The sequence below is a fragment of the Saimiri boliviensis genome, chromosome 19 (genome assembly GCF_048565385.1).
Source record: "Saimiri boliviensis isolate mSaiBol1 chromosome 19, mSaiBol1.pri, whole genome shotgun sequence".
Lineage (NCBI taxonomy): Eukaryota > Metazoa > Chordata > Mammalia > Primates > Cebidae > Saimiri > Saimiri boliviensis.
Window position 1 is genome coordinate 10,019,693 of NC_133467.1, and position 20,744 is coordinate 10,040,436.

The 20,744-nt window shown below is 36.2% G+C and overlaps 1 protein-coding gene across 9 annotated transcripts in view; it reads left to right on the top strand.

Annotated features, from left to right (window-relative positions):
* Window positions 1-38: 38 nt before the first annotated feature.
* EDEM3 (ER degradation enhancing alpha-mannosidase like protein 3) overlaps window positions 39-20,744 on the top strand; it is a 67,136-nt gene continuing 46,430 nt past the window's right edge. For 4 of the 9 annotated variants that reach the window (XM_003925290.4, XM_003925289.4, XM_010336026.3 and 1 more), the window contains exons 1-4: window positions 40-421; window positions 5,369-5,414; window positions 17,061-17,161; window positions 17,690-17,729. In XM_003925290.4, the coding sequence (XP_003925339.2) occupies window positions 264-421; window positions 5,369-5,414; window positions 17,061-17,161; window positions 17,690-17,729 (345 nt within the window). In that variant the 5' untranslated portion in view covers window positions 40-263. Of the gene's footprint in view, window positions 422-5,368; window positions 5,415-17,060; window positions 17,162-17,689; window positions 17,730-20,744 lie in introns of all 9 variants that reach the window. The other 5 variants (XM_039460053.2, XM_074389822.1, XM_074389823.1 and 2 more) reach the window with 3 other exon arrangements.

Consider the following 20,744-nt stretch of genomic DNA (forward strand, 5'->3'; position numbering starts at 1 on the left):
ACGTGGGGAAGGCGGTTTCCTAGACTACGACACCGGAAAGCTGGGGGAGGCGCTCTGGGCTACTGAGGGCGGAGGGCGGTGGCAGCGCTGGCGTTGGGGACCGGCTCGGTGGCTTCGGGAAACAGTTTGGCGCCGGCGGTCGCCCGTGTTACTCTGCATCCCGCCCCGTCTCAGCACGGCTCGCAGCCCCCTGGCCACCGGCGTCCAGCAATGTGTCCCACCGGCCGGGCGTAGCAGCTGCGCGTGCGCGGAACCGCGGGGCCATGAGCGGAGCCGGCGGCCGGGGCTGTGGGTCCCCGGTTCCCCAGCGAGCACCATGGAGCCTAGTGGCGGCGACGGCCGCGTTCTGCCTGGTGTCGGCCACGTCCGTGTGGACGGCGGGGGCCGAGCCCATGAGTAGGGAGGAGAAACAGAAGCTTGGGTAAGGGTGCTTGGCAGCCTGGGGTGGGCTTCTCGGTGAGGCTGACCACAGGAGCGTTGCCTGTCATTGCGACCCGGTCGCGTAGTGGCCTCTCCTGTCGCGATTGGAACGGCTGTTGCCGCGCGAGAACCCTGGTGGGGTGGACAGGGTCCGGGGAGGTGGGGGCCGCCGCCCGCGACCTGACCTCGGGGGGGCTGACAGGGTGGCGCCGTGGCTGCCGGTGACATGTGCAGGCTCGAGGCCGGGTGCGGTGTGTCAACGCGGCTGCCATGTCAGTGGCCCGAGAAGGGGGCTCCAGCCCGCCTCGCTGCGCGTTGGAGCCCTGCGGCTGCCTCCGAGGCAGGGTGGGCTTTCTCGCACGAGTGAGCTTCCAGCTGGGAAATGTTGCTGATCTCACAGTGAAGGAAATGATGTTTACACCTGTTACGGAAAAGGGGGCGTTCATTGGAACTTGAACTTTACACATTTTACTATTTTCTTGCAGTGTTTTCTTGCACTGTATTTTCATGATAGAACCGAATGTTTGGGGGGAAATTATTCAGAAGTCTTAGGTATACTTAGTAGTTTTTATCCGTCTTGGAAGTGTCGTAAAATTATCAATTCGATTTACACCACTTAATTCAGAGTCAGTAATAAGAACATACACGAGGTCCTACACATGCCTAAGAAAAAAGCCAAGAACCAGTAGAAAATGGTTAAAAGGCGTGAACGGTTAAGTCAGAAAAGGAAGTGCAAGTGGTAAATAAGCATGAAAAGTTACTCAACCTCCGTAAATGTTAGAGGTGCAACAAGTTAAAACGAGGAGCTAGCTGGGTTGCCCATCAGGTTAGTAAATATAGTATAAAACACAGGGATACAGTTCTGGCTAGTTAAGGTGTGGAGAAAAAAAGGTTTGGTGAGAGTGTAAATTGCTGTAACTTATTGGTAGTATATTCTAAAATTTAAATTGTGCGTCTTTTGATTCATCAGTTCTATTTCTGGGAATATACCTTACGAAAATAAAAGCACTCAATGTAAAGATAGATTCAGCCTGCGCAACAACAGTGAAACTCTGTCTCAAAAAAAAAAAGAAAAAAGTGCATTTTGAAAGAACTGTTCCTTGGAGGAAATGGTTGAATAGGGTACGTTCATATTATGGAGTAACATTCAGACATTAATAAGGAAGTATGTCACTGGAAGCCTATCCAGCATATATTTCCAAAACAAAAAGAATGCAAGCTGTAGAACAATATGTATAGTACCATCCCACGTTTTTAAAAAAAAAAAAAAAAAAAAAAAATTGTCCAAGCTCAGAAAAGTGGAATGAAGATTATCTCATGGGGTTAGGCTGGAGGGTGGTGGAACCATCAGGTCTTACTTTATGTACATCTTTATTTAAATCATTGCAAAGAGTCTTGCATTCATTTCTAAATAAAATAGCAATAAAGATCCCTGATCGAAAAAAGTTGAAGTATCAACCATCAAAATAAAATTACCGGTAAACTCTAACAAGTATCTTACATTTTCTCTCATTATAAATTTGATGTATCATTGATAACTTTTACCAAATACATCTGTGAGCACTTTACATATGTTATCTCTGTAATCCTTCCTATTTCCCAACGAAGTGAGTGTGACCCACATTTTGCAAATGAGGAAGTTGAGACCCAGGGTTGACTTGTTCAGTCTCGGAGTTAGTAATTGGTAGAGCCAATATTCAAACCCAGGTCTTTCTGATCCCAGAGCCAGGCTCTCTCCAGGGTGTTGCGCTTTCATTAGACTTGGAAAGGATATATTAAGTCGGCTAAGAACAACAAGAATCTTATTTGACCACCACCCTTTCTCCATTTGTTTTAAAACTTTTATTTGTAAAAGAGTCATTGGATAAATTATTTTTGACCAAAATTAGTTTTTAACTGGAAAGGTTCAACCAAATTGGCTTGAGATTTCAGCTCCAATTTTGAGATCGTTTATGAAAGTGAAATGACGATTATTTAGGCACTTAAGAGTGTTCTGCCCTTAAGTAAAGGTAGAGGAAGAATCTAGAGCTGTAAATGGCAAATACACAATGATATGACTGCTTTCTCCTCTGGAAATTTTCAGAAAACTGAACTTTGATTCATTAACTTTACCTGTGCATTTTTTTTTAAGCCCAAATAATGATTTGTGATAAAAAGCAGAAAATGCCCCACCCCTTTCCTGCTCCCCCAACAAATCAAACAGATGATAAAGACTGGAATTGTCATGAATCGTAAGCATTTGCTCAATAACTATACTTTGTGAAACTATTTAGCTGGTTATATGTAGTCTTATCCTTCATGGAATACGCTTTTTGGTTTTGTTTTTAAAATTCTACCAGAGGATATTTTGTTATTGTTATGTTTTCATTAAAAAACGAAGTACAGCCAGGCGCAGCGGCTCATCCCTGTAATCCCAGCACTTTGGGAGGCCAAGGTGGGCGGATCACAAGGTCAAGGGATTGAGACCATCTTGGCCAACATGGTGAAACCCCATCTCTACTAAAAATACAAAAATTAGCTGGGCATGGTGGTGCGCCCCTGTGGTCCCAGCTGTTCAGGAGGCTGAGGCAGGAGAATCACTCGAACCCAGGAGGCGGAAGTTGCAGTGAGCCGAGATCGTGCCATTGCACTCTAGCCTGGTGACAGAGTGAGACTCTGTCTCAAAAAAAAAAAAAAAAAAGTAGAAAACAATCCATTTTATATAGCACGTTGGCAGATGTAACTTTAGAAAAAGCTGACTTACAGAAATTACTTAAGAGACTTAAGAGAGATGTCATTGTTGAACTGGGTCTGATTTCCAGTACATACATTTTAATCCAGTTGTTGAATAGATATAAAACCTTATGGAAACTTTTTTTCCTGTTTAATATGATATTATACTATTCTGTATTTAAATGTGACTTTGTTAGGCTTATATATGTAAGTTAGAGCAACGATATTAGCTCCACTTCCAAATAAATGGTCTAAAATTTGCTTATCATGCTGCATAAATGTAAGGATTGGAAAGTAGTGTATTCTCCTTGTATGCAATAATGATTTACTGCTAATCTTGAAAATTGAATGCTTGTAAATTTGAGTTAGCAAGTAAGCTTATATCATTTGTCATACACATGTCCTGGCACTACCATTGCCAATTATAGGAATTTCTACTTCCTGGTAGTAATCTTGTATTCCATTTCAGGGAAGGAAAAAAAACCTTCCATCTTCCATTCATTGATAAGAGTTCCTGAAAGGGACATTTTAAACTCTTCCCCCCCCCCCCCCCCACTTAGGACAGAGTAAGAGTCTAGAGCTGTAAACTAGAAATATAAAAATCATATAGCTCATTTGAAAGATATTTATCATCTGCAATATAGGAAGTATCTAGCAGGATTCTTCAAAATACTCCATAATTTTCTGAGATTACTTGATCTATATTCTATATATATATATGTATATATAAACTTACAAAGAATTAGTGCTTTAGTAAAGTGGTAGTAAGGTCGTTTTTTAAGTAATGAAATGTTTTTAAATGGTTATTACTCATAAAAGTTTTCAGAACTTGTTCACTTCATAAGTTTGAGTGTACTTGATTTTGCTGGTCCTCATAGCCAGGATCTGGAACTGAGGTCTTTTGTGTTTGCTAGCTCTGTTGTTACCAGTATTTCATCCTCCATGATTATAGTTTTAAAAATGACAATTGCAGTATGACAGGAGGCAAAATAAAAATATAGTGAGTAATTTCTTTAACACTTTTTTCAATTCTTGCCATCAGTAATTGGAACTTGGGTAAAAGAAAAGTTAATAGGCCGAGCGTGATGGCTCACACCTGTAATCCCAGCACTTTGGAAGGCTGAGGCGGGTGGATCACCTGAGGTCTGGAGTTCGAGACCAGCCTGACTAACATGGTCTCGATGTTGGTCAAACACAAACAGTAGCCAGGCATGGTGGTGGACACCTGTAATCCCAGCTACTCAGGAGGCTGAGGCAGGAGAATCGCTTGAATCTGAGAAGTACAGGTTGCAGTGAGCTGAAAAGTTAATAAAAGATTGCTAAGCTGTTTTTCCTTTGCTAGTTATTTGACCTTGTCTAGTCATACCATTAACCTGCACTGTTTCTTACAGTCCTAAGTGCCTGAACTTGAGAGTGTTTGACTGAAAGACTGCTTCCTCAGCCTCAACCTTACAGGTTTTGATTTAGTAAAATTCTGGTGTCGTGATCAGACATTTCCATTTTAAACAACTGTTTTGGAGAGTTTGCAAAACAATTAGCTAAAATACAAAAATCTCTTTTTGAGCATTAGTTTTCTCATTTTTGAGGTGAATACTATTTGTTTGATTTTTGACAGTTTTTTTTAAAAGTAGAGCACAACATAAAAAGTATCTCTTGAAAACGTGACAAACATTAACACATGTACTTAACTAGGTGTTAGTGGTTGTATTCGGTGTAAGGGCAAAGGCAGAGGCTTCATAAAGTGTTGTTATTAGAGGCTTCATAAAGTGTTATTTCATGTCACTACACACCCGCTCACTTCTTTCTTTTAGTAGAACATACAGGGAAAGCAATAAATGGCAACAATAATTGTTCTTTTTAAGGGCTCTTCAGCAAAATCCCCCCCTTCATGACAGATATGTTAAATAGTTGTGTTAAGAGGTTATTGTTTTTCTGCATCAGATTTCCTTCTCTGATTACAGCATTTGTCATCAGTTTTCTTAGGAAAAATTGTAAGATGAATTGTACATAAATTACTAGTAATCATTAAAGTGTGGCTCAGCTTTGTGTGGTGACTTCCTGAAAGCTTGTCTGCGAACTGTTGTCGTTCCTGACTCTGTTTATGTCCCTTTCTACCTAAATTTTTCTTTCGTTTTTATTGGTATTTTTTTTATGAGGGAGAATTAACTTTTTGAAAGATAATAAATAGACTATACTTACCTCTTTTTTTTCTCCATTTCTGCTCTTTTAAAATTAGGAATCAAGTACTGGAAATGTTTGATCATGCTTATGGTAACTATATGGTAAGTAGGAAGCTTATCTTTACCTACCATTTATGTGAGCTGATTATTATGTGAGCACAGTCAACTGGGAATTTTGAAACCTAAATTACAATTACGTTTCTTGAAAGGAAGTTTTTAAAAAACAGGGTAAAAATAATCTTTCTGATAGTGGTTCATAGGGAACCAGTTTATTGAACAGGTAAGTATAAATTGAAATTAGATTATGAAGGTTTGTTTTTAAATAGCTTCCTTGGGTGTATCAACAATGTTCATTGAGTGCTTTATGTAGCTAGATATTGTAGATATATACATGAAGAAGTTATTATCTCTGGTCTTAAGGGGAATTATTCTCTTAATTTAAAAAAGTTTACAATATTTATACATTGAAGAAAACCATTGCTTAAAAGAGAGATTATTACTTAGACTTTGTCCTAATTGTATCCTCATGGACTCTGCATTGAATATATTTTGCTTTCTAGTATGCTGATTCGTATTATTTAAAAATGTTTTAGGGCTCACTTAAGATTAAATAGCAATTTCAGTTTTTACAAGATGAAAAGTTCTGGAGATCTGTTGCGTAATAATGTAGATGAAATAGCTAGCAAATTTTGCAATTCAAAAAAAATTCTGCACATATATTTGTGTAATTTGGAAAGAGTGTTGTCATATTATCCTGACCCGTTATCCCTTATAACCTTGTTTTTACATTTTAAAATAGGTCAGCAGGTTTTCTTTTATGATTACAGCCTATAAAATGTAGTTGGGAAAAGTTTGGCAGAGGACTAACTTTAGTTCTGGTTAAACTGCTTCTGTGAATCCATTTTTTAAAATCATATATTAACCAAATATATTCATATATCAAAATCACTGTTATCTGTGAACACCTAAAGATATATATATATATAATTTATGCATTTTTAGTTTTAAATCATTTTATATTTGACAATTCTTGTTCTCTTTTATATTATAAATTTGGAGACAGCACATTTTGAGTTCCTAATAAATGTTTTTAGAATATGATGATTTTTAAAGATATATTTAAATGTTAAAAACACAGTTTCAAATTGATTTCTCAAGACATCAGTCATTCCCTTAATGTTTCTTTTTTGGGGGGTAGGGGGACAGAATCTCACTCTTGTCGCCCAGGCTGAGGAGTACAGTGGCACGATCTCAGCTCACTGGAACCTCCACCTCCCAGGTTCAAGCGATTCTCCTGCCTCCGCCTCCTGAGTAGCTGGGATTACAGGTGTTCAACACCATGCCAGCTAATTTTTGTATTTTAGCAGAGATGGGGTTTTACCATGCTGGCCACGCTGGTCTTGAACTTCTGACTTCAAGTGATCCACCCACCTCAGCCTCCCAAAGTGTTGGGATTACAGGCATGAGCCATTGTGCCATTCTCTTTTTCAATTAAATTTTTTTTGTCACCCACATGTCTACCCTTAACATTTCTTTCAAAATCATTTATCCCTGGTTAATTCAGTTTGGGCAAAGCATAATTTAACAAATCTAGGCTAATGAGTTTGAGATGGCCAAGTGGATCCAGGCTGTACCCTCAGACCTTAGCCGTCTCATAAGTGCATACTCACGAATGTAGTTCCATAGTTGAATAAAATAGCATATAGCTGGATAAGTTCAATTTCTCACAATGAATAGGAGCATCTCTATAAAGTATGGTATCTTCAATATCTTGTTCTTTGTAGGTGGAACAGTTATATCAGTGGCAGGAAGTTATATCAATACATGTGTTCTAACTGTAGAGTACCCTTAGTGGGTTTGTGACAGTGCAGGTGCTGAGGGCAGCCTTGAGAGGACCTGGAACCTAACTGAGTAACTTTCTGCTTCGGTTAACTACTTAACAGGATTTAAGAGAGAGGGATTTCAGCTTCAGAGACTGGGAACTCCTGAAAGTAACATTCTCTTCTATTTTTCCAGTGGGACCATATCTGTCCACTATGATACATATTTTTAAATGTTCAGCTTTTTTACAATATGAGTGATTCTTGCTGTGTACTTGCCCTGTGTTCAATCGGTGTGAGGTCTGTCACCCAAGATTTAGTCTAGAATTTACACTTCCTCTTCTCAAATTCTCAACTAATATGACACAGTGCTAAAATAATGAGAATACAGTTGCCTTATATTTGTTAATTGAAGTCAGTTGATTTTTTTTTTTTTCCAGTCCCTATACTCAGAAACACTGTTAGCTTTCTGTAGGGTAGAAGTGTATAGAGTTTGGAGTTAGAAGAGCTTGAGTTCAAATCCTGTCTTATCTATTTACAGGTTGGACCTAAGCAGGTCGTTTAACCCATCTGAGCAGTGTCTTTCTATGTAAAATGAGAATAATTGCAAAGAGTTATTGTAGACTGTAGATATATATATATTTTTTAGAACAGGAACCAATTTCTTTAATTTTTAATAAGTTAATCTTTTATATGTCTTGTGCCTGGTACATAAATGCTTAGTACATTTTTTGAAATAACTGAATTGAATTCTTATGTAGATGAAGTAAAATAATGTTTTTTTTTTTGCCTTTGATCATTGTGATGTATCTTTGTGTTTTTAATGCAAAGAAATATTAAACTTAAAAATACAAGTTTAAAGTGAATTTCAGGGCCTCCAAATCTGTTTACTTCTTTGTAGTCAGTTGCCTACTATGCTAAAATGTTTACCTGGTACATGGCAGGCTTTTAATAAATGTTGAACGTTTTTCCTCATTTCTCACTAGTTTTTTCTAATATTACCGCCATTCTGATCTACAACGAGAACAATTCCTTTAACCTTCTTGCTTCCCAGGAAAGCAGTGGTATTTTCCAAAGACAAGCAATATAGTATTATTAAGAGCAAGACCCCTGGACTTGGAACAGGACACCCTGAGGTGGCTCTGCCGCCTCTCATCTGGGTTACAATGGGAAAGTTACCTGGTCTTGCTGAGCCTATTTCTTCATCTCTGCTAAACGGAGACAATGGTTTGCCTGCCTCACAATGTTGTTAGATTAAGCAAATTAATATAATGAAAATACTTAGAACTAGTGTCTGGCAAATAGGAAGCATGATGTAAGAATTTACTACTGCTACAGATAGTGACTACTATCATTATTATTTATTCACTGCCTAAATTGAAATTGCCCTCCTAAATCCATTTAGCCTATAACTCAGAACTTGTTCTCCAGATAGCGTATAGAACTTGCTTAAAACACATACGTTCTTTGCTGTTCTTGGCATGTGACCATTGAACTTATTTTTTGTTTTGCAATAGAAGGTTCTATTAACGATATTTCTTAATAAAAATATCCTCCCAGCTTTAGGTAGATTGCTACATCTCTGCCATCTCTGGACTTATATTTAAGGATTTTCTGATTTTTCTCACTTATTGGCGTGTCTCTTAACATTATAACAACTACTTTGACAAATCTCTAGCCCCAGTCAGACTGCAGTTTACCCACAGTGAATTGCACAGATGGCTTTCTCTTTTCCCAAATAATATGAATTTGATGTTTATTTTAGCAGTTCTTGTGACACCTTATTTAACCCCAGACCACAGTCACTTTAGGGCTTCTATTAACATGTTTCAAGTGTTTGTGTTCAGTTTTGTTTGCAGATTAATTTGGATGACAAAATGACACGTATTTGGGCCATCCAAATGTAGAACCTTTTTAGAGCTCCCGGTGTTTTTCCTGTCTATGTTAGACAGCTCAAACTGTTATAAGCAAAAACTGTATTCTGGTAAGAGCCCTAAACATTACAAATAAGCTTGGAAAGAGTTGGTAAGCACAATTTATTTTAGTAGACTTGTACCTGATAACTACTGTTAAGGTTGCTATTGTGAAAGCAACAGCAGAATAGTCTTTTTTAATCCAACCAGAGGAACTGGTTTAAAATGAACTTCCTGTGCATTTCTAGATTTATGTGCATTTTCTTTGGGGTGCTTCACCCCTGCCCCCAATGTTTTAAAAAAATTTTATGGTCGTAGAATATACATAATAGATAATTTACCATTTTAACTACTTTTAAGTGTACAGTTTGGTGGGATTAAGTACATTCATATTGTGCATCTATCTAGAATTTTTTTCATCCCCATCTGAAACTCTGTACTCAGTGTTTCTCTTTAATGGTTTGTTCATCAAAAACAGTAATTCTGTAAGCAAAGTATTCTAGGCATGGTACTAATGGGAGTAAGGGAGATATAAATTTATATTTACCTCTTTTTGTGTAGACTGTTGGGGGACTATCATGTATGAGTCATAGTTCTTGGCCTTTGCTTTTAGAACATCCTAAAACCCTACTAAAATTACACAAAAAATTCTGTAGTATCCTCTTAAAACATTTTGTAATTACACTCTGAAACTCTACATAGAATTTTAACTGAATAGAACCAGATCATTCGGCTAATTCATCTTTTTTAGGTATAATAATTTCAAATTAAGTGCACAGTGCTGTTTTGACAATTGTATACAGCCTTTTAACCATCACAATCATGATATAGAACATTTCATCACCCCCAAAATGTAACTTACAGTTATTTGTGGTAAATTCCTTCTCTCTACCTCTGACCCCTAGCAACCTTGATCTGCTTTTTGTCACTGTAGCTTTCTCTTTCCTAGGATTTCATATAAATAGCATCATACAATACACAGTCTTTTGATTTACTTTCTTTCATTTAGCATGATACTTTTGAGATTCATCCATGTTGTTGGAGATTCATTTTAATTCCTATTTATTGCTCAGTAGTGTCAGTTGATTTAATAGAACATGATTTCTTTGTCCATTCACTGGTTGATAAGTTATTTGACATATTTTTGGTCTTTGGCTATTATTGTATTAATAAAGCCACTGTCAACCTGTGAGTGCAAGTTTTTATTTGGGCATATATTTTCATATATTTCCCCCTTAGGAATAGGATTACTAGGTCATATGGTAAGTTAAGTTTGACTTAATAAGAAATGCCAAACTCTTCTAAAATGGCTATGATATTTTGTGTTTCCTACCAGCAGTGTATGAGTTTTAATTGTTCTGTGTCCTTCCATTGGGTATTTTCAGTCTTACTAATTTCAGCCATTCTATTGGATGTATAGTGGTAGTTCATTGTGATTTTAATTTGATTTTTCCTGATGATTAATGATGTTGAAAAGGTTTCCAATGTGCTTATTGCTATTCATATATATATAGTGTATACATTCATGTATACATATGTGTGTGTGTATATATATATTTATATATGCTTTTTTTGGATGAAGCATCTCTTTAGATCTTGTGTTCACTTTAATATCAGGTCTTTTGTTCTGTTATTACTGAGTTATAAAAGTATTTTTTGAATATCAGTCCCTTATCAAATATATACTTTACGTATGTTTTCTCCCATTCTGTGCTTTGCCTTCTAATTTTTTTAACAGGAACTTTTGAAGCACAGATATTTTAAATTATGATCAAGTCCAGTTTATTATCTTTCTGATTCATGCCTTTTGTAGCCTACCTAAAAAATATTTGCCTAGCCCAAGGTCACAGATTTTTTCTTTGTTTCTAGATGTTTCATAATTTTGGCTTTTTCATTAGATCTATAATTGATTTTGAGTTAATTTTTTAAATGATGTGAGGTAAAGGTGGATTTATATAATTTTTTTAAATGTGGGTATTGAGTTACTCCAGCACTATTTGTTGATAAGAGTATCTTTCCCTACTGAATTATTTTGACATCTGTATAAAAAAAATGGTTTATCATGTATACATGGGTGTGTTTCTAGACTCTGTATTTTGTTTTGTTGAATCTATCTACACTTATACAAATATCACATTATCCCAAGTATTGTAGTTTTATAGTGAATCCTGAACTCAGGAAGTTTAATCTTTCAGCTTTGTTGTTCTTTTTTAAAATTGTTGAAGTTCTCAGACCTACAAGCAAAAAGTCAGTTTTTTATGCTGCTTTGACTTGAGTGTTTTAGAGCAGAACCTCAAAGCCCTAGTAAATTTAGAGTCTAATATGGAGGGTCTATTATGATTTATTTTATTTTACTTTCGGTCTTTGCTTTCAGCTAGGCACGTGTTCTGCTAAATCTGTATAGGACTGTTTTATCATCTGAGTTTTATTTCTGAGTGATAATTATTAAATATTTCTGATGGCTCTGAGTCATATCAGTATGAATTACTTATCCCTCAACAATACACTGTGAAGAAAGAGAAGGTATTACTGTGCCTCAAATAGCCAGGATGTTTGAAGCTCGATAAGGCTGTTAATTTGCCACGTATGCATTGCTCTGAATTTGTCCAAACTGTCTGTAGTTTGCTTTGTGGTTAACCCTAAGTAAAGGATGTGGTTGTATTTTTATTCTTAATCTTGAAACAAAGAGACAAAAGTATTTTTACACCTGGTTTGAAACTCCCTTATTTGATTATTCTGGGTTGCAGTTGCTATTAATATTTTTATTATCTAGATTAATTTCAGGATTTGAATTTCATATTTAATTTAGGGTTTGAATTTATATTAATTTCAGACAGAGGTTTTGTGTGTGTGTTACAAAACCCTATAAACTGTAGTATGAAGTTTTTTACGCAGTGTTTAAAATAGTAAGGAAGTCCTTACAACCTAATTAAGATTCGAATGATCTTTTACAAAGATTCTTTCAAAATACATTAGGAACTTTTTTTAAAATTTCATATTTCTTGGCTTTATATATATATATATTTTATTGCACTTTACGTATTTCTTGGTTTCTAAGTGTTGTTTATATGTGTTAAATATAAAACTATAAAGCAGTAAAAATGTACATTCTGGGAAATCAGTTTTGGTGGAATTGACACATAAAAGAATAGTGAGGAATTTGACACATGAAAAGACACATGTAAAACTAATTAGGGGCTGGGTGCGGTGGCTCATGCCTGTAATCCCAGCACTTTGGGAGGCCAGGGCAGGTGGATCACCTGAGGTCAGGAGTTCAAAATCAGCCTGGCCAACATGGTGAAACCCGGTCTTTTCAAAAATACAAAATTAGCTGTGTGTGGTGGCTCACGCCTGTGATCCCAATTACTCTGGAGGCTGAGGCAGGAGAATTGTTGAACCTGGAGGCAGAGGTTGCAGTAAGCAGAGATTGTGCCACCATACTCCAGCCTCGGTGAGAGAGAGAAACTCTGTCTCAAAAAAAAAAAAAAAAAGTATTGAGGAATTTATGCTGAAAAATTATGTATGATATTAAAATTCCATGGTATTGAACTCAGAATTTGGTAACTGTATGTGGATTCTGATAATATCAAAACATTTGTGCCTAGAATCCTCTACTCTGGAATGAATCATTACAGAGCACTCAATTTTTTGAATATCTGAAGGGTTGCCATCTTCAATGCAGAGTGTTGTTTAGCCTGCTTTAAAAGTTTGGTGTTCCTCCCACCCTTCTGTGTGTATTTTTTTCTTCCCTTTCCTGTGGGTTTAGTGTTCCCGGCCACTAGTCTGTATTTCTGCTGCTAATTTGCTATGAGTTTGGAATCTAAATAAGTTGATTGAGCGGCAGTAGGAGAGAGTTGGACATGGAATCAGGAATATTTTTGCTGAATTTCAAGAATTAAGAATCATATGGGCATTCAAGTAATAAAAACAAGTTATATACAAGGTACAAAAAATCACACTAGTCTTAGAAACTTTGCCATAGCAACACCCAACAATGCAAGAACAGTATAGAACTGTATCTTCAAACTTCTTAAGGAAAAAAAAAAATGTTTAAACATTTTATAACTATCCAAACTGTTCTTCAAATAAGGCAAAAGACAACCCAACCCTGGAATATCAGAGAACTACAATACCCATGATTCTCTTTTAAAACAAACAAATAAGCAATAAAATACTGAAATACACCAAGCAATCAAGAGATGAACAAAATGACATCTAAGAAATTGGAGAAGCCTTAGAAAAATGGTATGCGTCAGCTCCACTTGAGTTCTAATACTAGCAACTTGGGGAATTACGGCTCCAGACCAGAATGTAGGTGTTATAAACCTTCAAAATCTTTGTCAAAACATCACAAATTTTCTTTCAGATGGTTATAAATATAAGAGAAATGAAAAAAATAGCAAAACTGTTATTTACTATACAGTAATTTAAAATACTAGAAATATTGAAATTTTAAGTGCTTTCGTTTATGTGTTTATTTATATTGAGACAGTCTCGTGCTAGAGTCCGGTGGCGAGATCTCGGCTCACTGCAGCCTTGCCTCCCGGGTTCAAGCAGTTCTCCTGCCTCAGCCTCCCGAGTAGCTGGGATTACCAGTGCCTGCCACCACACTAGCTAATTTTTTGTATTTTTGGTAGAGATGGGGTTTCACCATGTTGGCCAGGTTGATCTTGAACTCCTGACTTCAGGTGATCCATCCACCTCAGCCTCCCAAAGTGCTGGGATTAGAGGCGTGAGCCACTGCACCTGGCCTTACTTATTTATTTGTTTAAACAAAAATCTCATTAAGAGTAGTTTAAACGTGCTTTCCTTGCTGCCTTCTCCTTGTATAACTTCAGATATGGAGCAGCATCTTTTCTACCCTTGGCGAATTGTCATACTCCTTTAAATTTGGATCAGCTTCAAATATTTTATCCTTTGCTCTTTCTGTGTCATGAACTATCTCTGAGAATTTCTTTAATGGGAAGTTTTTCGAAGGCATAACTTTTTCTGTGACATCTTCAAACTTTATGTCACAACCGCTTTCTTATGTGTGTCCATAAGTTGGCCTTCCTTAAGTTTCTTTGGCCGCTTATCTGTAGTCTCTTGAACGGAGGCGGTGTCGACATTCCCATGTCACCTGTCTTGTCTGTAACCTCATTTACGTTCAATTCAAATTTCACTTCGTGTTGTCGCTTTTCATTTTTTTGCCGAACTCTCATCTTTGTTGGCCAATTCCCCTTTGATTGTTCATTTTTGTAAACTTACGTAGGATTATCATGGGATGCCAAGGAGGCAGCATACACTCATCTCCCTGTGAACTGAGTAAACACAGTGATCATTCCCTTGACAGACGTTGAAAGAAGTAATGTGATTGATTCTGGTCATGATGAGCATGTTACTTACGTAGTGATTTGTGGACTAAAGAGCTAGCATCAAAGTTTGTGTCTTATGTAATTGCAGTTAATATATCATGATAACTGAAGTTAGAACCATGTTGTTCGGTGTGTAATGAAATCGTAGTAATTGAAACTTGTGCACAGCGAGACCATACAAAGTGAGACTGCCTGTGATAACATAACTGTCAAAAATCCTGTATTGAAGGTGAAAATTATGAGTGTGTTAATCCTGTTATTCTTGGCGCAGGGAGTTAGTATTACCTAAAGTTGAAACATGTAGTTAATACAATGATTCTAACCTCAAAATATTTCTCATAATTCTATTTTATTAATTTTAGAAGAATCTTTCAGAGGCTCTCCCTTGGTGAAGGGAATATAAAGATCAGCAGGACTTCATTGTTTTTTTCTTTTCTGTTAAGATCCATGGCCAGCAGGTAGAAATGTTCTAGTCCAGTTTTACAAAAGCAACTACCCAACTTAAAGAGTCTAGTTGTGGCTCGTGACCATGTATGCAGGGCCACCAGCATCAACTCCTATGCCCTTTGGGCATTAGCATGACTCCCAGTAAAATCTGTCTTTATTCCTAACACCTGTTTTGTGGTCAGTGCAGCTTTATCTTCTGTATTCCACCATTTAATTTTGGTACTTGAAAATTTCTTATTTTCAAGCTCAACTACGTACCATTTATTTAGCATTTCATTGTGTTTGTAAGTGGGTAGGGAAGGAAGATTCTTCCATGTACTTCATTACTATCTACGCCAAAAATGATCTGTCATGGTCATTCTTAAAATAACAAAAATCCAGTAATCCAAACTCTAAAGTACCTATTAATAGGTAGTAAGAAATAAGTGCAACCTACAGGATGAAACTGAATTCATAAAAGAAGATCTGAATTAATACAGTGATCTGTATTCTGTAGTGGGAAGACTCAACTGGTAAAGATATCAATTCTCCCCAAATTTGATTTTTCCAATTAAAATTTCAGTAGAATTTAAGGAAATTTCAAAGCTTTTTAGAAGAATAAACTTGATAAAATAATTTTTATAAAGTAAATAATAGTTTGTTGACTTTTATGATATTGATTTTTATGATAAAATAATTAAATTTTACTTTTATTAAAATCCTTTATTAAAAGCATTAAAATAGTGATTTTAATTTTAATTATTTTAATGATAAAATAATTTAAATAATGGTTTTGGAGTAGGAATAGGCAAGTGGATCTGTAGAACAAATAAATACTACAGAAACGTGTTTGTGGAAAGTTTTCAACTAAGGAACCCAGTATTTCAAGCCAATGGGGAAAGGATGGATTATTTTAAAAGGAGTATTTAGATAATTATCTAATTTTGGGGAGCAAATACAATTACATTCCTATCTCATATTATAAATGAAAATAGATTCCACATGGAGTAAATTTTTTTTTTAAAATTACAGGTGTGCTGTTCAGAGGCTCAGGGTATCCTTTTAAAGCATGCTTGAAAGCCAGAAACCGTAAGGTGAAAGCAAGATAAAGTTAAAAGCAAAACAAAAGAGAAAAATATTTATGTCTTTTGGCCAAAAAAACAACCGACAGAAAGATGGGTGGAAGATAAACAGACATTTTAAAAAGAAATAGAAATGGATAATACAAAAAGATGTTTATCCTTATTAGTAATGAAACTTTAGATACCATCTTTTACCTGGGAGATTGGCAAAATGGGAACTTTTGATCATTTCCTATGTAATGAAAATGTAATTGAGTGTATGTTGGTGTCCTCAATTTGTAACATTTATCAGAAATTAGTTATACATACCCTTGACCCTAATGAGTCTATTTTTAGGTATTTAATTCATAGAAATACTGGCGTATGTTCAAAAGATACATGCACATAGGTGTTTATTGCAGCATTGTTTATGTAGTGGAAAATTGAAATCAACCTATGTGTTCATCAGTAAAGGGATACTTTGACAAATGGGTGCTACTAAGGGGATAGGCTCTGGAGTCAGGGTACCTGGCTTTGAATTCTGGATCATTTACTAGACGTGCGATCTAGGCTTACTTGCTGTCTCTGGGCCTCAGTTTTCTCATCTGTGAATTGGAGATAATTGAATCTACTTCAGAGCATTGCGACAATTATATTAACTAAAGTATATAGAATAGTGCTTAGAATCTCAGTACTCATTAAATATTAGTAATATTATCAGTTTTTAGTTATTAGAAGCAATAGAGTACATCTGTAACATTCTAATAACATGGGGGGAAAACTCCATGATTTAAGTAAACAAATTTTAGAGCAATATGTGCATACGGCATGAACACCTGTTTATAAAATTTTAGAATAATATATGTGTATGTATTTGTATATGGAATAAATCTGGAAGGACAGATGCCAGTCTTATCAGTAGTTACCTCTAGAAAGTGAAACTAGGGAGGGGAGGGGAAGCAGATTATCAGTTTTTTAAAGAAATTTTTTTGGTATTGACTTTTTTCCAAACATGTATTACATTTGTAATCAAAGAGGTTTTCAAAGATTCTTCAGGGTGTAAATTTAGTACAACTTTTGACAATTATTTTTTTAATTGTGAAAAAGTTATGTTCTCCAAATGGTGTGGGCTTTTTCTCATTTTCCTAAGTGACTCACTAAAGTTTTCTTGCAGGAACATGCTTACCCTGCTGATGAACTTATGCCTTTAACCTGCAGAGGTAGAGTCAGAGGCCAGGAGCCAAGTCGGGGTGACGTTGATGATGCCTTGGGAAAGTGAGTATTAACACCAGGCGTGGCGTGGCATCTCAGGGTTCCCAAGTCTTAGGACTTTTAGAGGCGGTTTACATACAATAGTATTTCTAGGGATTGGCTAATTTTTAAAGACTGTTTTATGTATTATTCCTTTATTCTCTCTGTTATCTTTCATAAAAGATTAGTCAGTTTACATCTCAGATCAGAGAAAAGTTAGTTGTTAAGCTGCATAAAACTTAAAAAATAGATAACTTTTTTGTAATTTTTAAAATAGAAAGCACATTAGACAGTGTTGGTGTTTTAATATTTTCATTTGTTTTCAGAGCTAGTGAATGTTTCTGTGCATCTTGAAGATATGTAGATTGATTGAACGTAAATGTAAAGGCTTTTCAGTTTCTTTCAGAGCTTTATAGGTTACATTGTGCTGTAGGTACTAGAAGTTCTAATTAATAGAAACTACCAGTCAGTGGAATGTCGATAAGTCTACTTGTACATTCATAAACTAGTTCGAATTCTAACGTTTTATATCTTGTTACACTTGTTTCTTAGATTTTCCCTGACACTGATTGATTCTTTGGACACTCTTGTGGTAGGTTTGATTCTTCTTGGATTTACTAATTTCATGATATGTACACTTTATTATTAATATAATCATAACATAGTAAGTATGAAATAGAAGCCTTCAGAATTAAAGATGTTCTGATCTTTGCTTCTAAATAAATATTTTACACTGTTCAGTTGATGATCTCAAATGGAAATTATGTAAGGTAACGGAGATGCCCAAATAATTTATGGAGACGTCAGCTTATGTAGTGGCACTGTAATTAGGAAGGACCTTTTTTCCCTGCTTTGGATAAGGAGGTTGAAACTCTTGGGAAAAAGTAATTTTAGAAAATACCATTGATATTGTCAATAATGACATGCCACAATGATACCAAAATTGTTAAATTAGAATCTTTATCTTCTGTGTTCATTAGCAAAAATTAATTTTTCCCGGCAGTGATTTTTAGCACCAGGTGGTCACTTCTTGGTACTCCTTTTCAGCCTCATGTAGTGCAGAAATTTAATCATTTCCGGTTCAGGACTGTTGGTGCTGACAGGGGAAAGATTGAGTTCCAGATGCCACGATTTCTAAATACAGAATCTTTTTTTTTTTTTGTTCTGAGATCATTATGGCATAAAAGTAGGCTTGTGAGAATTTTCCTTAAGGCATAATTCCCAACTTCCAGTTAATGTCCCATGTGCTGATTAATATTTAAAAAACAAAACAGAAAACCTTTGGGGTGTCAGAAATTTTTTGGAAGTAGGCTTTTCTTCTCAATATTGTTTCTGCATTCTTCTTTCACTGGAGTATGTTTTTTTTAGAACAAAAATTCTCAACTCTAAAAGCAGCTTGATCACTTGTGATTTAAAAAAAATAGCCCTCCTAAACTATTCGACTTAGTTGCTTTGGAGTGGGACTGGGCATCCCTTCAAAACCTCTTTGGTTCAAAAATGCAGTTATGGTTGAGAAAATCATGGTTGTTTAGATCTTTTTAGCTGTCAAGGTTTGAAAGTCACAGCTTCATTTTTCAGAGATTAATGGAATATGCAAAATATATTACAGTAACTATGAGAAAAAGAAAATATTGTGTGCCTTGTTTTCGATTTATTGGTCTGAGGTTTTCCTCATATAATAGGGGAAGAGAAAATATATACGAAATATCCTGGAAGGCACAGATTACCACTTTGGGAAAAACTGAATGGTGTTATTTATTTGTGACTATAGCTGGTTTATGCACATTAGATCTATTTTGTTATTGGGGAGTAAATGAAGAGCAGAGCTGTGTGACGGAAAAAAATCATAGGTGCATTTAAAGTTGTAATCTTCTTATTCTGAAATCTTGTGCTTTATATATAGCCGGTTCCCCATCATTTCTCTGCCAGCACCTAGTTGATTCTTATGAACATGGACCTGAGGTAGCATGTATGTTTTTTAAAATATCATCAGAAGTGAAGGAGAGCCAGGTGTAGTGGTGTGTGCCTGTGGTCCCAGCTACTTGGGAGGCTGAAGTGGGAGGATTGCTTGAGCCAGGGAGGTTGAGGCTGCAGTGAGCTGTGATTGTACCACTGCAGTCCAGCCTGGGCAACAGAGCAAGATCCTTTTTTAAAAAAAAAAGGAGAAAAAGTTTTTCTAGACTATATAACTTCCTGCATTTACAGATCCATCTGGCAGCCATTAGTTCTTCTAAATGTTACATCCTTCAGTTTATACCAATCATGCATTTTGGCATTGGTTCTGAAAATAAGGTCCCTGGTCCAGCAGCATCAGCATTTCCTGGGAACTTTTTGAAACTATACGTTTCCAGGCCTTATCCCAGAAATACTGAAGCAGAATCATTGAGAGTGAGACCTAGCAGTCTGTTTTTAAACAAGCCTGTAGGTATTTCTGATGTATGCTAATTTTTTAAACCACTGTACAATGATACAGTGCTTTGTAAACTGCAATGTACTACAAGTTGCCTGAGGAATCTTGCTAACATGCAGATTCTGGTCCATTGGATCCAACATGGAACCCAAGAGTCTGCATTCCTAGTATGCTGTCTAATGGTGTTCAGCAGACTACCTTTGCATTATGCAGCTGTGATATGACCTGAGTTCTGTCTTCTTGTGACAGGAAGTAACATGAAGTGATCACATATTTATATATATGACCTTGGCCAATTTGTTTAACTTCTCTGGGCCCCAGTTTTTACCTCAGGAGGGGCTAGACTGGATATTGGTCTCTATTAACTCTAAGATAATATTTCTTTCTGATCTTTGGTTCAGAATCAGAGTAACAGCTCCTGTTTGTTGAAACTGTCTTCAAGAGGAGTCAAGAAGAAAGACTAACAATGTCTTGGAAACATTTTAAAAATGGCTCTTTATAAAATCTTTAAATTTCAGCCTTTTCAAGTGGAATACCCAAAGAAACTTACATATCATCATCATTTTGAAATGAAAAAGTTCATTTTTAGTTTTTATAGCTATCTTAAACATTATCTTTTTAGTTTAAACAGAAGAATTAGAGGAAATTAAAGGACTTTGAAAATTTTTTCTACATTTAGAAGGAATGCTATCTTGTATATTTTGTCAATACAAGTATTAATATTTTGAATTTACATTGCCTTTGTGATTACTTTTTCTTTTTCTTTTTCTTTTTCTTTTTTTTTTTTTTTTTTTTTTTGAGACAGAGTTTCGCTCTTGTTGCCCAGGCTGGAGTGCAATGGTGCGATCTCGGCTCACCGCAACCTCTGCCTCCCGGGTTCAAGTGATTCTCCTGCCTCAGCCTCCCGAGCAGCTGGGATTACAGGCACGCACCACCACGCCTGGCTAATTTTGTATTTTTAGTAAAGATGGGGTTTCACCATATTGGCCAGGCTGGTCTTGAACTCCCAAGTGCTGGGATTACAGGTGTGAAACTGGGTAGGGATTATAGGCATGAGCCACCACACCTGACCTGTGATTACTTTTTCATTTTGCGATTTAGTAATTTGAAAATATTAATGGGACATGTCACTTGTAACAGTACCCACAACCCTACTTTTTCATTTTGGTCGTAACCGTAATCTGTGAAGTAGAATTA